The 19098-nt window shown below is 47.3% G+C and overlaps 2 protein-coding genes across 3 annotated transcripts in view; one reads left to right on the top strand and one right to left on the bottom strand.

The window, feature by feature from the left end:
* The window catches only part of FBXO48 (F-box protein 48), a 47578-nt gene extending 29667 nt beyond the window's left edge, over positions 1–17911 (bottom strand). Inside the window, exons 1-2 of one of the 2 annotated variants that reach the window (XM_030195164.1) lie at positions 17845–17911; positions 1302–1634 (exon numbers count right to left, since the gene is read on the bottom strand). In XM_030195164.1, the coding sequence (XP_030051024.1) occupies positions 1302–1550 (249 nt within the window). In that variant the 5' untranslated portion in view covers positions 1551–1634; positions 17845–17911. The remainder of the gene's footprint in view (positions 1–1301; positions 1635–17844) is intronic. The other variant, XM_030195165.1, reaches the window with a different exon arrangement.
* A 486-nt stretch (positions 17912–18397) lies between these two features.
* The window catches only part of APLF (aprataxin and PNKP like factor), a 497521-nt gene continuing 496820 nt past the window's right edge, over positions 18398–19098 (top strand). Inside the window, exon 1 of the mRNA XM_030196354.1 lies at positions 18398–18698. Within this exon, the coding sequence (XP_030052214.1) occupies positions 18606–18698 (93 nt within the window). The 5' untranslated portion in view covers positions 18398–18605. The remainder of the gene's footprint in view (positions 18699–19098) is intronic.

The following is a 19098-nucleotide window of genomic DNA, read 5'->3' as shown; positions in this document are numbered from 1 at the left end:
TCATGACTGTCTCTCCGATATCTACAGGCTGGGTTGAGGCTGGTGTAAGCACCCTGTAAGCAAACAGAATACTAGGAATTATTAGGAAAGGGATGGTGAATAAGACTAAAAATACTATAATGCCTCTGTATCGCTCCAAAGTGCGACTTCACCTTGAGTATTGCATTCAGTTCTGGTCGCCGTATCTCAAAAAAGATATAGCGGAATTAGAAAATGTTCAAAGAAGAGTGACAAAAATGATAAAGGGGGTGGAACTCCACTCATATGAGGAAAGGTTAAAGAGGTTAGGGCTCTTCAGCACGAAAAAGAGATGGATGAGGGGAGATATGATTGAGGTCTACAAAATCCTGAGTGGTGTAGAAGTAAATTTATTTTTTACTCGTTCCAAAAGTACAAAAACTAGGGAACGTTCAAGGAAGATACATGGACATACTTTTAAAACAAATAGGAGGAAATGTTTTTTCACTCAACGAATAGTTAAGCTCTGGAACTCTTTGTCAGAGGATGTAGTAATAGTGGTTAGCATTTCTGGGTTTAAAAAAGGTTTGGACAAGTTTCTGGAGGAAAACTCCATAGTCTGATACTGAGACAGACATGGGGAAGCAACTGCTTGCCCTGGGATTGGTAGCATGGAATGTCGCCATGATTTGAGTTTCTGCCAGGTACTTGTGTCTTGGTTTGGCCACTGTTAGAAACAGGATACTGGTCTAGATGGACCATTGGTCTGACCCAGCATGGCTACTCTTATGTTCTATGTTCAACCTCTCTGCTCTGCGGAAAACGCTAGACTGTTGGTTCTGTGCTCGAACGTCAGACGGGAAGGTATCCTTCATGCAAGGTGGGGGCACTGCCTCAAAGTTTTAAAATGACAGTGTCCACACTGGGCTTCATGGATGACATCACCCATGTGTAAGAATATCATGCCTTCTTGTCCTTGGAGAATGCAAGCATTGTGCATCTACATGATGCAACTATAAAGAGACTATCATACTAAGAATGTTTAAGCAACCCTGAGCTGTTGGGTTCCAGAATGTGTGTGACCTATTGCTTGGTGATGGCTATTAGTTGTGCTCAGAGTACCGATCCAACCCATAAAACTTTTCAGCTTGATAAGATTTCATACCCAATGAATTTGCTTTAAAAACTAATTCTTCACATTAATTCACATAAGCTGCTACTGGATACTGGAATTAAGAGTTTTCTGGTTTGTCAGCAAAAGTGATGCTGCACAGCTCTAGGTGCAGACACAAGGCAATTGAAATTAAAACAATACAAAAGAGGAGATCCATGACTAACTGTACCTTCCACGAGTAACCATTGCCTCGATCATCGTCGATCTCTTTCCGACAGACTCCTCGTATGTTTAAACAGTGGCTTCTCCACAAATGATCACTGCTCTCAATCATCTGATTCCAGCTTTTGCAGGTCATAGCAGCGCTGCACAAACTCTGTAGGTCAAGTTCACTAAAGATCCTATAACTAACTTCTGCAGGCACAAGATTGACAAAATTTCCGGAATTTTCTTTTTTCTTCTTGTCAGGGTAAAACATGGCTGCTTCTTTACAGCTTCAAGATTATATATTTCATCTGCATGCTTTCTGCATATTTTAAAAAACGTAAATTGAATGTGGAACCTGGAAGCATGCAAAAACAGTGATAAACTCAGCAGACTAAAATCCTACAGTTAGGCTGCCTAGTGGAATTATAGTGCAGGTATCTACAGGAAAAAATAAAGGACAAAACTCATGCTGGCTAAGGAAAAATCTATTGAGCTAATGACAAAATGGTGATGTAGGACTGGATGTTGGCCATACACTTATTAAAAGGTGAAGGAACTACCACAGACCAAAGGATTACATCAGCATCTTTAATACATATTAAATTTAAGAGACATATATAAAACCTGACATTTTCAGCAAAACAAAAGTCATTTTCAGTAAGCACTAAGGGCCCCTTTTACTAAGCCGCGCTAGAGGCACGTTAGTGCTTTTAGCGCGCACTAACCATTAGCGCACACTAACTGTGTAGGCGCCCACAATATTTCAGATCTAGCCAATCTATGGGGCCCTTTTACTAAGCTGTGCTAAAAAGTGGCCCTCGCTATCACTGGCATGGGACTTTCCCTTGTGCTGAGGCTACTTTTAGCATGGTTGTAAAATGGTCACATTTTCTGTTCATTAATGGTCACACGCTAATTTCCCCATTAGCGCATAGCCATTAGTGTGGAGGCACTTACCAACACCTATTTTGTAGGCGGTAAGGACTCCCGTGCTAACCATGTACTAATTGGTTGGTGTGCACAAGTATAGCTGTGCTAAACGATTACCATTGGATACGCCTATATTCTACCCCCAAACACGTCCCCAGCGCTACAAAGTATTTTCTGTTTTTTAGTGTGTGGGAAGCACATGTCAATCCCAAAACTACCATGGGACGTCAGAGTGCGCCTCGCAGTATTGCTTATTAACCTGCGGTAAGTATGCAGTAATGCTTTTGAAAAATAATTATTGATTGACAATGCATTTGGTAAAATTATATTACTTCGGATGCGATATACTAATTAAGGGCCCTGTTTACTACGGTTCGCTAGCGTTTTTAGCACACACTAACACTAGAGACACCCAGAGGAATATATAGCTGTCTCTAGCATTAGTGTGCGCTAATATTTAGCACGTGCTAAAAACTCTACTGCGCTTATAGCTCGGCTTAGTAAACAGACCCTAAATCTTTACGTTATAGAAAGGGAATATAAACATTTTGAAGAGCTTTTACAATTGGCTTAATCTGAATTTTAAATTTCAAATTCAGTATGAGTTTCATTTCTGGACATCACCATAAAAAAACAATAATGGCAGCTCTGATACAAGTATGTTTTGCAAACCCTAAGTTGAAAGTAAGATGTTACATTTTGAAAGCTAGCATAATTGTGCCTTACAAGAGAATCTTCCATTCAGTCAGTTTCTCCTTTTAAGAAGGTTATGATCAGAAGCCATTGAAAAAGGAAATCATACTGAATGCACTGAGCAATGGTACAACAGAGTTGAACAAATGAAAAAGAGGATCTTTTAAAAACAAAAGACAAATCTAATCATGATAAACTAATCTATACAATGAAGTTTTCACATTGTTCTATTCTTCAAAATTTTTTTTAAATATTGGCACATTTTGCAGGGTTTAGATAATTTTTCTACAACAAATATTACAGTGGTTTATGATAGTGGAAGATAACAAAAAGACATTTTAGTACCTTCTGCTTTATTTAATTTTCATGATAAGAAACTCAAAATTCAAAAAGGGTATTTTAATTGTGGATCTTGTTCCATATGTAAAGTCAAACTCAATATTTGTATATTTACACATCCAATTAGTGGAAGTTGGTACAGTTTGAAACAATTTTCTAATTGTAACATCACTATGTAGGAATTTGTCCCTGTGGCTTGTTTTATATGGTAAGCAAAGAAAATTCAAAACGAGAATTATTGAACATAGAGGTTGCATGAAAAGCGAAGATACATACCTGTAGAAGGTATTCTCTGAGGACAGCAGGCTGATTGTTCTCACATGTGGGTAGACGTCCGTCTTCCCGCCCATCGCGTGAGTGTTCCCGCTCAGTTTAATCAAAAAGCAAATAAACAATAAACAACAACTCCAAAGGGGATGTGGGCGGGTTTGTGAGAACAATCAGCCTGCTGTCCTCGGAGAATACCTGCTACAGGTATGTATCTTCGCTTTCTCCGAGGACAAGCAGGCTGCTTGTTCTCACATGTGGGGTATCCCTAGCACCCAGGCTAACTCAAAACAATGAACATTGGTCAATTGGGCCTCGCAACGGTGAGGACATAACATAGATTGACCTGAAAACATAAACAACTAACTGAGAGTGCAGCCTGCAACAGAACAAAAATGGGTCTAGGGGGGTGGAGTTGGATTCTAAACCCTGAACAGATTCTGCAGCACTGACTGCCCAAATCGACTGTCGCTGGAGGCAGTAGTGAGATGACCACGTTGCAGCCTTGCAAATCTCCTCAATAGAGGCTGACTTTAAGTGAGCCACTGATGCAGCCATGGCTCTAACATTATGAGCCGTGACATGGCCCTCCAGAGTCAGCCCAGCTTGGGCATAAGTGAAGGATATGCAATCTGCTAGCCAATTGGAGATTGTGCGTTTTCCGATGGCGACTCCCCTCCTGTTGGGATCAAAAGAGACACATAACTGGGCGGACTGTCTAAAGGGCTTCGTCCGCTCCACGTAAAAGTCCAATGCTCTCTTGCAGTCCAAGGTGTGCAAACTGCTTTCGCCAGGGCAGGTATGAGGAAGGGGAAAGAATGTTGGCAACACAATTTACTGGTTCAGATGGAACTCCGACACCACCTTTGGCAGGAACTTAGGGTGCGTGCGGAGGACTACTCTGTTGTGATGAAACTTGATATAAGGTGCATGCACTGCCAAGGCCTGAAGCTCGCTGACTCTACGAGCTGAAGTAACTGCCACCAAGAAAATGACCTTTCAGGTCAAGTACTTCAGATGGCAAGAATTCAGTGGCTCAAAAGGAGCTTTCATCAGCTGGGTGAGAACGATGTTGAGATCCCATGACACTGGTGGAGGTTTGACAGGGGGCTTTAACAAAAGCAAACCTCTCATGAAGCGAACTACTAAAGGTTGTCCAGAGATAGGCTTACCCTCTACACGGTGGTGATAAGCACTAAGGTGAACACTTACGGAGTTAGTCTTGAGACCAGACTCTGACAAGTGTAGAAGGTATGCAAGCAGGGTCTGTGTAGAACAAGAAAGAGGATCTAGGGCCTTGCTGTCACACCAGACGGCAAACCTCCTCCATTTGAAAGAGTAGCACTTCTTTGTGGAACCTTTTCTGGAAGCAAGCAAGATTTGGGAGACACCCTCTGAAAGACCCAAGGAGGCAAATTCTAAGCTCTCAACATCCAGGCCATGAGAGCCAGAGACAGGAGGTTGGGATGTTGAAGCGACCCCTTGTTCTGAGTGATGAGGGTTGGAAAACACTCCAATCTCCACGGTTCTTCGGAGGACAACTCCAGAAGAAGAGGGAACCAAATCTGACGTGGCCAGAAGGGTGCAATTAGGATCATGGTTCCACAGTCTTGCTTGAGTTTCAGCAAAGTCTTTCCTACTAGAGGTATGAGAGGATAAGCATACAGAAGGTCTGTTCCCCAATGTAGGAGAAAGGCATCTGACGCTAGTCTGTCGTGGGCCTGAACCCTGGAACAGAACTGAGGGACCTTGTGATTGATCTGAGTGGCAAAAAGATCCACCGAGGGGGTGCCCCACACTCGGAAGATCTTGCGGACCACGCCCATATTTAGTGACCACTCGTGCATTATCCTGCTCAGTCTGTCGGCCAGACTGTTGTTTACACCTGCCAGAGAAATATGCCGTGATGGCGCACCCAAAGCCACATCTGGACGGCTTCCTGACACAGAGGGCGAGATCCGGTGCTCCCCTGCTTGTTGGTGTAGTACATGGCAACCTGATTGTCTGTCTGAATTAAGATGACTTGGTTGGACAGCCGATCTCTAAAAGCCTTTAGAGCGTTCCAGATCGCTCTTAATTCCAGGAGGTTGATCTGCAGACCTTTTTCCTGAAAGGACCAGGCTCCCTGAGGGTGGAGCCCATCTACATGAGCTCCCCACCCCAGGAGAGATGCATCCGTCGTCAGCACTTTCTGTGGCTGAGGAATTTGGAATGGTCGTCCCATGGACAAATTGGATCGAATTGTCCACCACTAAAGAGAATTCCGAAAGCTGGTGGACAGTTGGACTACATTTTCTAAATCCCCTGCAGCTTGAAACCACTGGGAAGCTAGGGTCCACTGAGCTGATCTCATATGTAGACGGGCCATGGGAGTTACATAAACTGTAGAGGCCATGTGCTCAACATCTGCCAATCCGTGACCTGCTGGGATGCTCGAACCATGGACAACAGGGACAGAAGGTTGTCCGCCCTTGCCTCGGGAAGATAAGCTTGAACTGTTTGAGTGTTCAACAGGGCTCCAATGAATTCCAATTTTTGGACTGGGGTGAGATGGGACTTGGGATAATTTATGACGTAGCCCAGTAGCTCTAGCACCCAAACAGTCATTTGCATGGACTCCAGAGCACCCTCCTCCGAGGTGCTCTTCACCAGCCAATCGTCGAGATAAGGAAACACATGCACTCTACCAGTCTGCGTAGCGATGCTGCGACTACAGCTAGGCATTTGGTAAACACTCTGGGCACAGACGCCATGCCAAAAGGCAGTACACGGAACTGAAAGTGCTGTGTTCCCAGCCAAAATCAAAGATACTTCCTGTGAGCTTGGAGTATCAAAATGTGGGTGTAGGCATCCTTTAAGTCCAGAGAGCATAGCCAATCGTTTTCCTGAATCATGGGAAGAAGGGTGCCCAGGGCAACCATCCTGAACTTTTCTCGGACTAGAAATTTGTTCAGGGCCCTTAGGTCTAGGATGGGACACATCCCCCCTGTTTTCTTCTGCACAAGGAAGTACCTGGAATAGAATCCCAGCCCTTTAGAAATGATAAGTAGTAGTAGTTCTTCCCCTGGTGGAATGGGTTCGACCGCTTGGGTCTGTAGAAGGGCGGAGAGTTCCACTGCAAGTACCTGTTTGTGCTGGGAACTGTAAGAATGAGCTCCCGGTGGACAATTTGGAGGTTTGGATTCCAGATTGAGGGTGTATCCTGACCAGACTATTTGAAGAACCTACCGATTGGAGGTTATGAGAGGTCACCTTTGGTGAAAAAATATCAACCTCCCCCCGACCAGCGAGTTGTCCGGCACGGACACTTTTTCTGAGGCTATGCTGAACTGCAGCCAGTCAAAAGCCCGTCCCTTGCTTTTGCTGGGGAGCCGCAGAGGCCTTAGGTGCACGCTGTTGACGAGAACGAGCACGCTGGGACTGAGCCTGGACAGGCTGCCGAGAAGCAGGAGTGTACCTATGCCTATTGTAGGAATAGGGAGCACCCCTCTTCCCTCCAAAAAATCTACTAGATGAGGAGGCGGGAGAGAGAATCCATAGCATCATTGTGCTTTTTGAGCTGGTCAACCAGATCCTCTACTTTCTCACCAAAAAGGTTATCCCCCCGGCAAGGAACATCCGCCATCTGCTGCTGGACCGAATGATCCAGGTCAGAGACACGCAGCCATGAGAGTCTGCGTATCACTATACCTTGAGCAGCGATTCTGGATACTACATCAAAAGTGTCGAACGTACCCCTGGCCAGGAATTTTTGACAAGCCTTCTGCTGCCTGACCACCTGGCGAAAAGGCTCAGCCTTCTCCGGAGGGAGCGCATCAACCAAACTAGACAGTTGCCTCACCGAGTTCCGCAAGTGGATGCTCGTGAAGAGCTGGTATGTCTGGATTTTGGCTGCGAGCATAGTGGTCTGATACGCCTTCCTCCCAAAAGAGTCCAAGGTTCTAGATTCTCTGCCTGGGGGCACTGAGGCATAGTCCCTAGTACTCTTGGCCCTTTTGAGAGCGGAGTCCACCACCATGGAATTGTGAGGTACCTGAGACTTCATGAATCCAGGTTCCCTGTGGATTCGATATTGGGATTCAGTTCTTTTTGGTATCAAGGGGTTAGACAGAGGGAACGACCAATTTCGCATAAGGACTTCTTTCAGTACATTATGCAAAGGAGCCGTTGCAGCCTCTCAGGTGGAGAAGGATAATCCAGGACCTCGAGCATCTCAGCCCTGGCTCATCCTCAATCTCCATAGGGAAGGGAATAGCCGCAGCCATTTCCTTGACAAAGGAGGTAAAGGATAGACTCTCCAGTGGAGACAGTCTCCTTTCTGGTGGAGGGGAAGGTTCAGAAGGAATCCCAAAGGACTCGTCAGTAGAAAAGTACCTGGGATCCTCCTCTTCCTCCCACGAGCGCTCATCTTCAGTATCGGACAAGACATCTCTCCGAGCAGTCCGAAACTGAGCCTGCCTCGACGCCGAGGAACAATGTCCTTGATGGCGGTGCCAAGAAGTCGACGCCCGCCTGGACTCAGGTGAAGCTTCCTCCACCGACGTCGAAGGAGAGTCGACTTGGGTGGTAGCCGACACCGATGCCGCAGGCAGCACCGAGGTTGGGGACCTCACCACAGACGAAGGGCTAGAGACTGCTGTAGCCGACAGTACGGAAGGCGCAAGCACCCCTGACATAGAAGCAGCCTGGCGCAGTAACCCTTCCAGAAACTCTGGAAGCAGGGCCCTGATGCGCTCGTCGAGAGCTGCCATTGGACAAGGCTGCGGGGTCGGGATAGGAGCCGGTGGCAGAATCTGTCGAGGCTCGGGAGCAGGTACCGGGCTGCTAGACCGACACATCAAATAGAGGGGGAGCGATCCTCTCGGCGCCGATGCTTCTCGGGTGCCGAATCCCTCGACGCCCCGGAGCTTCCGGCACCGTGTGTCGAAGGAGATCGATGACAGTGCTTCTTCGCCTTCGCTCGACACCTGTCATCAAGACTCCTCGGTACCAATGAGGAAGACGTGGAATCCTCACGTCTCCTTGGGGCCGGGTCTGACGAAGGTCGGTCCCAGGGGTCCTGCGTAACAGGAGGCCTCGAGGCAGGTGGAGACCCACTCGATGTCTCACTGCACCCAGCAGAAGTTGGTCGTTCCGCAGCCATTACCTTCGCTCCCAACGTTGATGCCGCCGACCTCGGTACCGATGTTGATGTTGAAGGACCGGACTAAGCCCCAAAAAACTTCTCTCCTTGGGCCTCACGAGACGCTTGGGTCCGTTTCTTCATGCGAAGACACAGACTACAAGCGTCTGGGCTGTGGTCGGGCCCAAGGCACTGGATACACCAAGCGTGGGTATCGGTACCCGAGATAGTCCAGTTGCACCAAGTACAACGTTTGATGCCGCTGGGTGTCTTCGATGACATGGAAGAAAAAACGGCTTCGGCGAAATCAAAAGACGCGATCGTGCCTGTTAAAAGAAAAAAGGGCACGAAAAGAAGGAAGCAACCCGGCAACGTCGAAAAAACAAAGGAAACTTAAAAAGGGGCAAAAAAGTAAAGAAAAATCTACAGGAGTTTTTTTTTAAACTGAAAATTCTAACAGGAAAGAAAGAAAAAAGACAAAACCAATGCAGAAAATTCTTTCCCAGGCCAGAGAGGAGCGGAACGCTCACCTGACGGGCGGGAAGACAGCCGCACATGCGCAGTGCACGCGCACCAGAAGACTCTGGCAAAACTTTTTATATATTTTGCTTGCAAAATTGCCAATTCCCGGGCCGACGTGGACGTCGACCCACATGTGAGAACAAGCAGCCTGCTTGTCCTCGGAGAAAGGTAACTGAAGGACAAACCCCTTGTAGATCATTCAGGGGAGAAGTTTTCAAAATGCAGTAAAAGTTGGACTTTTATTGCACCATAATTTCCTGAGGGAGTCCTCAACTGGCGGTCGCTCTGTGCCACAGATTACTGACTCCCATGGTATATGATTTGTTATTCTACTGTCCCGGAAGCACTGGGATGCAAAACTGTGGTCAATACTCTTGCACTTCTTAAAGGAGTCCCATTGAGCTGCTTCCTGAGCCTCCCCCAAATCATAACCTCCCCTAATCGAATGACTCCCAAGTCTGGTGCAACTCAGTAAGCGCAGTAAGCACAGCAAGAGGGTGCCTAGGTTTAGGCCACAAAACGCTGCTGTGACCCTATTATCTGTTGCACCAACCCTGTACTGAGGGATCATAGGAGGGTGATTGCACTGCAGGACCTGGGATAACACTTCCTTCCTTTTGCTGCCATCATCACTGCTGCTGCTGTGCTCCAAGTCCGTGGTAGCAATGAAAAAAGCACAAGGCATAAGCACCAGGGAGCCTTCTGGCCTATGCATGGAGAAAGGCCAGACAATAGTGGGATGTGAATTTAAGGACTGAAGACCACGTCGCAGCCTTGCACATTTTCTCTGTGGAGGCTGATCTCAAGTGGGTTACTGATGCTGCCATGGTTCTAACATTGTGAGCCGTGACATGTCCCTCGAGAGTTAGGCCAGCCTGGATAGAAGCAAAAGAGGTGCAGTCTGCTATCCAATTTGAAAATATGTGTTTGCTGATGGCCACCCCCAATGTGTTGGAGTCAAAAAGAAATGAAAAGCTGGGTGGACTATGGGCTTTAGTCCACTCCAGATAGAAGGCTAAGGCTCGCATGCAGTCTAAGGTATGATGTACATTTTCGCCAGGATGGGCATGAGCAGTGGCATTTACCTGTTTCATCATGTTCCAAACCCGGCAGCAACAGTGATTTCTATACGCTGTCCTGCCACAGGCACTTGCATCTTCCCTTTACTGCAGCTGCCTGAGCCTCTGATGAAACAGGAAGTTGCATCAGAGAGGCGGCCACAGTAAAGGGAAGAGGCAGGTGTTGGCGGCAGGGCAGCATATGGGAATTGCTGCCGATGCTGGGTTTAGAACATGACAAAACAGGTAAATACCACGAACAGGGTGGCCGCTCCCCGAAGAGTGAAGAGATGCTGCCCCTGAAGAGGGCCACCTGAGGCCCCCACCTCAGATGGCCTAATGGTCAGGCTGTCCATGGGCATTAGGTCTCGGGAAAAATGTTGGAAGAACTACTGACAGGTTAAGATGGAACTCTGACACTACCTTAGGAAGGAACTTAGGGTACATGCGGAGGACTACTCTGTTGTGATGAAACTTCATATACAGTATGGTGGATGAGCTACCAAGGTCTGGAGCTCATTGACCCTGCAAACTGAAGTGACCAGGAAACACAATTTCCAGGTCAAAATCTTCAGATGGCAGGTATCCAGAGGCTCAGAAGAAGCTTTCATCAGCTAGGTGAGGACAACGTTGAGATCCCACGACACTATGAGAACTTTGGTAGGGGGCTTTGTCAACAACAAACCTCTCATGAAGCAAACAACTAAAGGCTGTACAGAGATGGATTCACCTCCTACATGATGATGGTAAGCACCAATTGCACTGAGATGGACCCTTACAGAGTTGGTTTTTAAACCAGACTCAGAAAGGTGTAGGAGATACTCAAGCAGTTTTTGAGTATGGCAAAAAAAGGAATCTAAGGCCTTGACCTCACACCAGATGGCAAACCTTCTTCATTTAAAAGAGTAACGTCTCTTAGTTGAATCTTTCCTGGAAGCCAGCAAGATATAGGAGATATCCTCAGGCAATCTGAGGCACCTGAATTCTATGCTTTGAATATCCAAGCTGTGAAGGACAGAGATTGGAGGTTGGGATGTAGTTTTGCACAATGAGGGTCGGAAAACAGTCCAATTTCCACGGATCTTCAGAGAACAACTCCAGAAGATGAGGGAGTATGGAGAAATCAGAATCATGGTCCCCTGATCTTGAGTTTCAGCAAAGTTTTCTCTATGAGAGGAATGGGAGGATATGCATATAGACGACCCTGTCCTCAATGCAGGAGAAAGGCATCTGATGCTAGTCTGCCGTGTGACCTGAGCCTGGAGCAGAACTGAGGTAACTAGTTCTTGAAAGGAGCGGCAAAAATATCCACCAAGTGGGTGCTCCACTCTTGGAAGATCTTCCGGGCTACACCCATGTTGAGAGACTATTCATGTGGTTGAAATATCCTGCTCAGTTTCTCCACCAGGCAGTTGCTCTTGCCAGGCAGGAAAGTGGCATGGAGGTCCATCCCAGGAAGAAGAGCCCACTGCCACATGCCTACTACTTCCTGACACAAGGGATAGGATCCCATACCCTCCTGCTTGTTGACATAGAACATCGCAACCTGGTTGTCTGTTTGAATGTGAACAATTTGGCTCTGGAGTCAATCTCTGAAAGCTTTTAGAACGTTCCATATGGCCCGGAGCTCAAGGAGACTGATGTGGAACTGAACCTCCTGAGCGGACCACTGGCCCCGAGTGTGCTCCCCAACCCAGGTTGAATGCGTCCATAGTCAACACCTTCTGAGGCGGTGGGATTTGGAATGGAAGTCCCAGAGTCAAACTGGACCGGATTGTCCACCAGTGAGTCAGCTCTGGTGGAAAGCGAATGATATCCATTACGTTCCCTGTCACCTGAGACCACTGGGAAGCTAGGGTCCAAAAGGTTGCTCTCAAATGGAACCGTGCCATGGATGTGACTTGCACTGTGGAGGCCATGTGGCCCATCAATCTCAACATTTGCCAAGTTGAAACCTGCTGGCTGATGTAGACCTGCGAGGGAAGCGTTACCAAGGTATCTGCTCTTGCCTGAGGAAGGAAGGCCTGAGCCTGCACTGTATCTAGCAGGGATCCTATGTACTCCAATTGGCGAAATGGTTGAAGATGGGATAATTTATGACAAACCCCAGCGCTCTAGCACCTGAATAGTCATCTGCATTGACTCCACTGCTCCCTCCCTAGATGTGCTCTTGACCAACCAATCGTCTAGGTGGGAAAACACATACACTCCCAGTCTGCATAGATACACTGCAATTACTGCCAGACACTTGGTAAAAACTGTGGGGCCAAATGCGAGGCCAAATGGTAGAACGCAATACTGGTACTGGCATTTCCCCACTCGAAACCTGAGATACCTCCTGTGACTTGGAATTACCAAAATGTGGGTATAGGCATCCTTTAAGTCCAGAGAGCATACCAATCATTTTCCTGAATTAGAAGGAATAGAGTACCCAGGGATATCATCTTGAACTTTTCCCCCCATTTTTTTTATCACAAGAAAGTACCTGGAATAGAATCCCTTCTTTTCTTCCCCTCATGGTACAGGTTCGACTGCTTGGGCCTGCAGAAGGGTGGAGATTTCCTCTACAAGTACATGCTTATGATGAGACATAATGTAAGACACTCTTGGTGGGCAATTTGGAGGTTGTTGATGCCAATTCATAGCATACCCGTACGGACTATTTGAAAAACCCACTGGTTAGAAGTTACAAGCAGCCATCTGTGTTGGAAAAACGTGAGCCTCCCTCTGACCGGTAAGCTATCCAGGACAAATACTCTTTGAGTGGCTATGCTCTGCTGGAGAGACAGCTGGGACTTTTTGAGACAGGGCTGGCGAAGCCTGGGACGCTGGCCCTAAGTTGCCTGAGCTGAGCGAGCAGGAGGCTGGTACCTATGCCTTTGAGAGTAGTAGGACCAATACTTCTGCCTAGTTGAAAATCTTCTTGTTGAAGAAGATGCAGGTGGAAGATGCCAAGAGTGTGGATTGTGTCTGTGCGCTTCTTAATGAGGTCAGCAACCTCCTCCACTTTCTCTACAAACAAGTTGTCCTCTCTGCACGGCAAGTCCACCAGCTACCAGTCTCTCTTGAACCTCCTGTTTGAGGTCATAGACACGCAGCCAAGAGAGTCTGCGCATCCTCACACCCATAGCAGACAGCCTGGATGCAAAAGTATCATAGGCTCCCCTGGCCAGGTAATGCCTGCACTCCATCTGCTTGTTGGCCAACTGGCGAAGCTCAATGGTCTGCTCTGAAGGATGAGAGTCTGCCAGACACAGAGGCGTATTTTCAAAGCACTTAGACTTACAAAGTTCCATATTAACCTATAGAACTTTGTAAGTCTAAGTGCTTTGAAAATGAGCCTCTAAATGTAATGTTTACCAGAGACTTCAAGTACACGCTCGTGTAGAGCTGGTAGGACTGCAGCACTGAGGCCTAGGTAACTGAATTTAACTGAGAAAGAAAATGCTTTATTTTATAATTCCACTTCGGTGATGGAACAACCAGAGGAACTAGTACAATAAATACTTTATTTTGGTTGAATCTTTTGTTCAGCTGTATTATTGAACCAGCCACACCCAACCTCGTTCAGGGGCTTACTACTTATCATTTCTATAGCGCTACAAGGCATACGCAGTGCTGTACACCATACACAAAAAAAGACAGTCCCTGCTCAAAGAGCTTACATTTGACTACCATGGAGTGCTGGCAATCTGGGACCTCTCAAATCCAGGAGCCTTCTGGATACAATACTGTGTATCCACCTTCTTGGGTGTGATCTGCACTGTGAGGGGAGATTCCCAGTTCTTTAACAGTGCATCCTTAAGGATACGGTACAATGGCACAGTGGCTCCTTCCTTAGGAGGAGATGTAAAGCCCAGAACAGATAGCATCTCTGCCCTGGGCCCCTTCTCCTTCTCCAATTTAAATGGGACAGCCGCAGCCATCTCCTTCTCAAAACTGGTGAAAGAGAGTTCCTCTGAAGGAGATTTTCATCTCTCTTGAGAGGTGAGGGTTCAGATGGGATTCCATATGACTCCTCCTTCAAGAAGTAATGTGGATCCTCATCTGATTCCCAACAGAGGTCCTAATCAGACTCTTCCTCATATTGAGAATCAGGGGACTATGTCTGCACCGGCCTTGACCTAGTGGAACGATGCTCACACTCCAAAGAGCCTCGAGGTGCAGTCCTTCCCTCAGACTTCAGGGAAGCATCCTCCCCTACTGCATGCACAGACCTCGACTCTGACAATTTGAGAGGCGTCGGGGATCTGAGTGCCGGCATCAATGGAGCCTCAGAGAAGGCCTGGGGCTGTTTCGCTGGGGTCACAAGCGCATTCAATGCCAAAGCAGGAGCTCATTGCGGAAACTGCGCCAGCTCCTCTCGGAGCATGCTCCAGAACTGCTAATTGAAGGTGGGCATCGGCAAAGGCATGGGAGCTGGGGCAGAGGCAATCTGAGAAGGTGTCAGTGCCGAACCAGTGGCAGGGACCTGACTGCTCAATGACAAGCGCACTGGCACTACTTCCACAGAGGAGGAGTGGTCCTCCTGATGCTAGCACTTCTCGGGTATTGGAGAGTCCGATGCCTTGGTTCTCCTGGCATCATGCGTCGAGGAAGACCAATGCTTATGCTTCTTGGGCTTCCCCTGATGCACAGAACGTCGCTCCCCCGGTGCTGATGAGGACGATGCCAAATTCGAGCGTCTCCTCGGAGTAGGGTCTGATGTTGACTGGTCCCGGGGCCTGCTAACAGCGACTGGTGTTGAGGCACGGTGCTGAAAGCAGGACAGGGCGCCAGCAATGTAAGACTAGCGCGGGACAAACGCTTTAGCTGGTGGGGGTTGGGGACCTCCAACAGCCAAGGTATCTTCCAGCGGCAGTGGGGCAGAGGTGGCGGCGGAAGGGCGGCAGCAGGGAGGCGGGCCAAAATGTGCCCTCATACCTTGGGCTCTGGTCCCCCCTCCTGTTGAGGTCTGGCTACGCCCCTGAGTGAGGCTGATTTAAACTCTTGAGTTCAACGAAGCCATCCATTTTGCCGACCTCGGCTTTGTCGGGAGCCTATGTCTCAGTGCCTTGTTACTGAAACTGAAGAGCTAACCCGCAAAATAATGCAATATACTTTTTCAAATCACCTTACTGTTCCATGTGTTCCATATTTGGAGCTGTGAGAGCCACTGAGGTCTTTTCCCTCGAAAGGAAAATTTGAAAAAATGCATATATAAAAATTGTTTGAGTAATATGAAGCCAGTAATGTAATTAGTTACACAGATAGGTTAACAGGATTCAGCTTTATGAGAGGTATTACTACTTGAGATTGGTATACTGTTTTTCCATCATTATTGACAGTATTCAGTTTTGACTTTAACATTCTTTTGAAAATGCTCCTTTTCATGCCAATTACATGTGCCACTACAGGACAGCACTTAGGCACCCTGCTAGCACTTTCGCAAGTGTATACTTATGCATGTAAGCTCTAATATTCTGTAAATTTACACATGCAAGCCCTCAGTTATAGAATTACCCTTTTTGAGTCCAAGACAGTTCTGCTTCCATCTTATTTCAAGGTTCACCTCAAGAGGCATGTGCTGCATTCTTCTGCAGTGCAGGTTACGGTATGAAAGCAAATGAGAATGCAGGGAGTCTTGCACCTAAGTAATTTTATTTCAGTTCCTCCCTTTTCTTTTGCTTCCTCATTCCATTTCTTATTGCATTGTTATTTGAGCATAATCCTTTCATGTTCTGATTGTTTTGGGTGGAGCTAGGTCTAATGTAGAACAGAGCATCAACTGAAGCGGCAAATATCTTTATGTGCCAGTTTTGCCAGGCTAAGAAGAATGTGAAGACTGGGAATTGCACCTGTGCAGTTCAAACCTGGCTGATTTACAGGATAGCCTCCATTCAAAAAAAGAACAGAAACACTGAATATCTCCAAATGTCTGAAAGCTTGCTGTATATCACATCTGAATCTAACTGAGAACTGCTTTCATTGTGAGAGTTCAATGGCTTAACCATCTCTCTCCCCTTCAATTTATTCAAAATTCTGCTGCACAACTTTAATTCTGCTACTGTTATTATATACAAGTAACCCTTCTTTTCAGGTCACATCACGGCAGGGATGGTGCTGGACAGACTTATACGGTCTGTGCCAGAGCCGGTGGTGGGAGGCGGGACTGGTGGTTGGGAGGTGGGGATAGTGCTGGGCAGACTTATACGGTCTGTGCCAGAACCGGTGGTGGGAGGCGGGGCTGGTAGCTGGGAGGCGGGGATAGTGCTGGGCAGACTGATACGGTCTGTGTCCTGAAAAGGCCAGGTACAAATCAAGGTAAGGTATACACAAAAAGTAGCACATGTGAGTTTATCTTGTTGGGCAGACTGGATGGACTGTGCAGGTCTTTTTCTGCCGTCATCTACTATGTTACTATGTTAATATACAGTTCAAACTTCTTTTATTGACTTAGCTGTTCAGCTGAGTCCAAAGTGTGTGTGGTGGTGGTGGTGGTGGGGAGACAAAATTTTGCCTCACCCCACCTGCTCTTTACCCCTGCCCCTGCTCTCTGATCCCCCGCAACCCCAAATACCTGAGGTTGCTGGCGGAGATCTCAAAAAGGTCAGTGGCACTTTCTATGGGTGACACCGGACAGGCCCCCTCATGCCCGCTCAGTTTTCAAACATGCACAAAAACCAAGCTTGCAAGGGGTGAGGGGATGGACCAGCATGGTAGCAGCCCACAAAAAGTGCCGCTGACTGCAAGGCTACCATTGAAGGACCTCTTTGGCTGACAGGGCTTGGGGATCCTAGCCAGCCGTAGCAGTGGAAGGTGTCGCAATTTTAGAGGCTTAAGCCCAAATTGAGGAGGCCCAGGTTCAGACTTTACTGACCTACAAGTGCATTCATTCTGCAGCTTCTCAGTTTCTCTCCTCCCTGCCAACTCCAGATTCCGTTCTTTCCATTTTGCTGCGCCATACGCCTGGAATAGACTTCCTCAGTCAGTATGTCAAGCTCCATCTCTAGCCCTATTTAAATCCAGGCCAAAAGCTCACAGTTTTTGAAGCTGCTTTTAAATCGTAAACTCTTATTCACCTGTTTAATACCCATATTGATTTTAACCTTCCAGCATAATACATGGAACTCCCTAATCTCTTATTGGTCTGTTTGACTGTTTTTTTAAAAACAGATTGTAAGCTCTTAAGGGACTGTCTCTTTTTTTATATGTGTATGACATTGCCTATGTGTAGTAGTTTTATAGAAATGGTACTAGTATTGGCACTAGTAAGGACTGGCTAGATGTTTGAAACCAGGAAGCGCGTCTGCCCCTCACCAGTCCCCTTCACTTATTGCCAGTAGAAAACAGCAGGGAAAGAGGATGGAGTTACAATCAAAGCTGTTTACATATTATATACAGGAAGTTGTTTTGTACCTGGGGCAATGGAAAGTTAAAAAGTGACTTGCCCAGCATCCGACGGAGTAGTGACAAGCTCCCGCACCTGATCCAACAGTGACAGCAAGAGCCCGATCCGGTAGAATCTAACGATTCGGGCTCAGCCACACCATAGAATCAGAACATAGATTGCGGCAGTTTAGGAATGAAATCGTAATATTAATCCTCATCGTCATAATAAGCACCGCCACAAGAGCAAGAGTGTATTCACATACCTGAACCTCACCCAGCTCGACAGTTTAAACGGCTGTTTACATGACTACACAATGGACCAACCCCCCCCCCCCCCCCCCCCACACACACCACACACACACACACACACACACACACACACACACACACACACACACACACACACACACACACACACACACACACACACACACACACACACACACACACACACACACACACACACACACACACACACACACACACACACACACACACACACACACACACACACACATGCGCGATGGCCGCACTGGATGCCGGGGCTTGTAGTCTTAAACTAGTAAGCACCACGCAGACATCCGTCCATGAAAGAAATAGTTGAACTATGACTCCCAGAAACCTCTTGGGCCTGAATCTATTCAATTCAATCCTGCCGGGTGACAGCTGTCAGAATGGTGAACTTGCTGGGGTTTGTGTTGAGGGACCGGCGCGTTCGAGCTCCATAAATAGAAATCAGAATCGAAACTGAAACCGAAGTTGAATCGCTTCCGTGTGTTTTGGATGTCGTAGTTTCCGAATCTTCGTTTACAAGAACACTCATTTCCACTGCCCACTTTTAAATAAATGTTTTTCATTTGTGTCCAGACTGTTCCTTAACAACAACTGCTGTAGGAGGGCGGAGCCCCGCCCGGAACCTTGGAGAAGGTTTTTAGTTTCTGAGGGAAGGAGGGCGAAGAGAGCTGCGGCGGGTTCCCGGCGGTAACCGTGGATTTTGTATAGTTTCCTTTAGTGTCCAGGAGGCATGTCTGGGCTTCAGCTAGAAGCTGTGGACAGCGGCCGCCGCATTGCGTTGTCCCCAGGGGAGACGGTGATCGGAAGAGGCCCCTTCCTGGGAGTAAGTGTAGAAAGCATACTGTGTGTTACGGGTGGCAGGGATCGTCTCTGACTACCTCGCAGTTTGCGAGCTCGCTCTGAAGCTCCGGCCCCAGGGTCAGGATTGCGCAGAAAATTTGCCTTGTTGAGCCTTAGTAGTACCTTACCAAGGCGGTACTCTTTTAAAGATGTTTCTCATGCTAAAATGGTACTTTACTTGACAGAGTAGCCATTACTCTTACTCAGGAGTGGACTCTGGGGTGGGCAAGTCACTTAACCTCTATTGCCCGTGGTACAAGATAAGTACCTGAATATATGTAAACCGCTTTGAATGTAGTTGCAAAAAAAACCTCAGAATGGCGGTATAGTCCCATTCCCCCTGCCCATCCCCATTACTAAAATTGTCCGTACTGTATGTGCAT

Source organism: Microcaecilia unicolor, chromosome 3 (assembly GCF_901765095.1).
Source record: "Microcaecilia unicolor chromosome 3, aMicUni1.1, whole genome shotgun sequence".
Taxonomy (NCBI): Eukaryota; Metazoa; Chordata; class Amphibia; order Gymnophiona; family Siphonopidae; genus Microcaecilia; species Microcaecilia unicolor.
The sequence above is the reverse complement of the archived record's forward strand: the minus strand, read 5'-3'. Positions and strand labels throughout refer to the sequence as shown.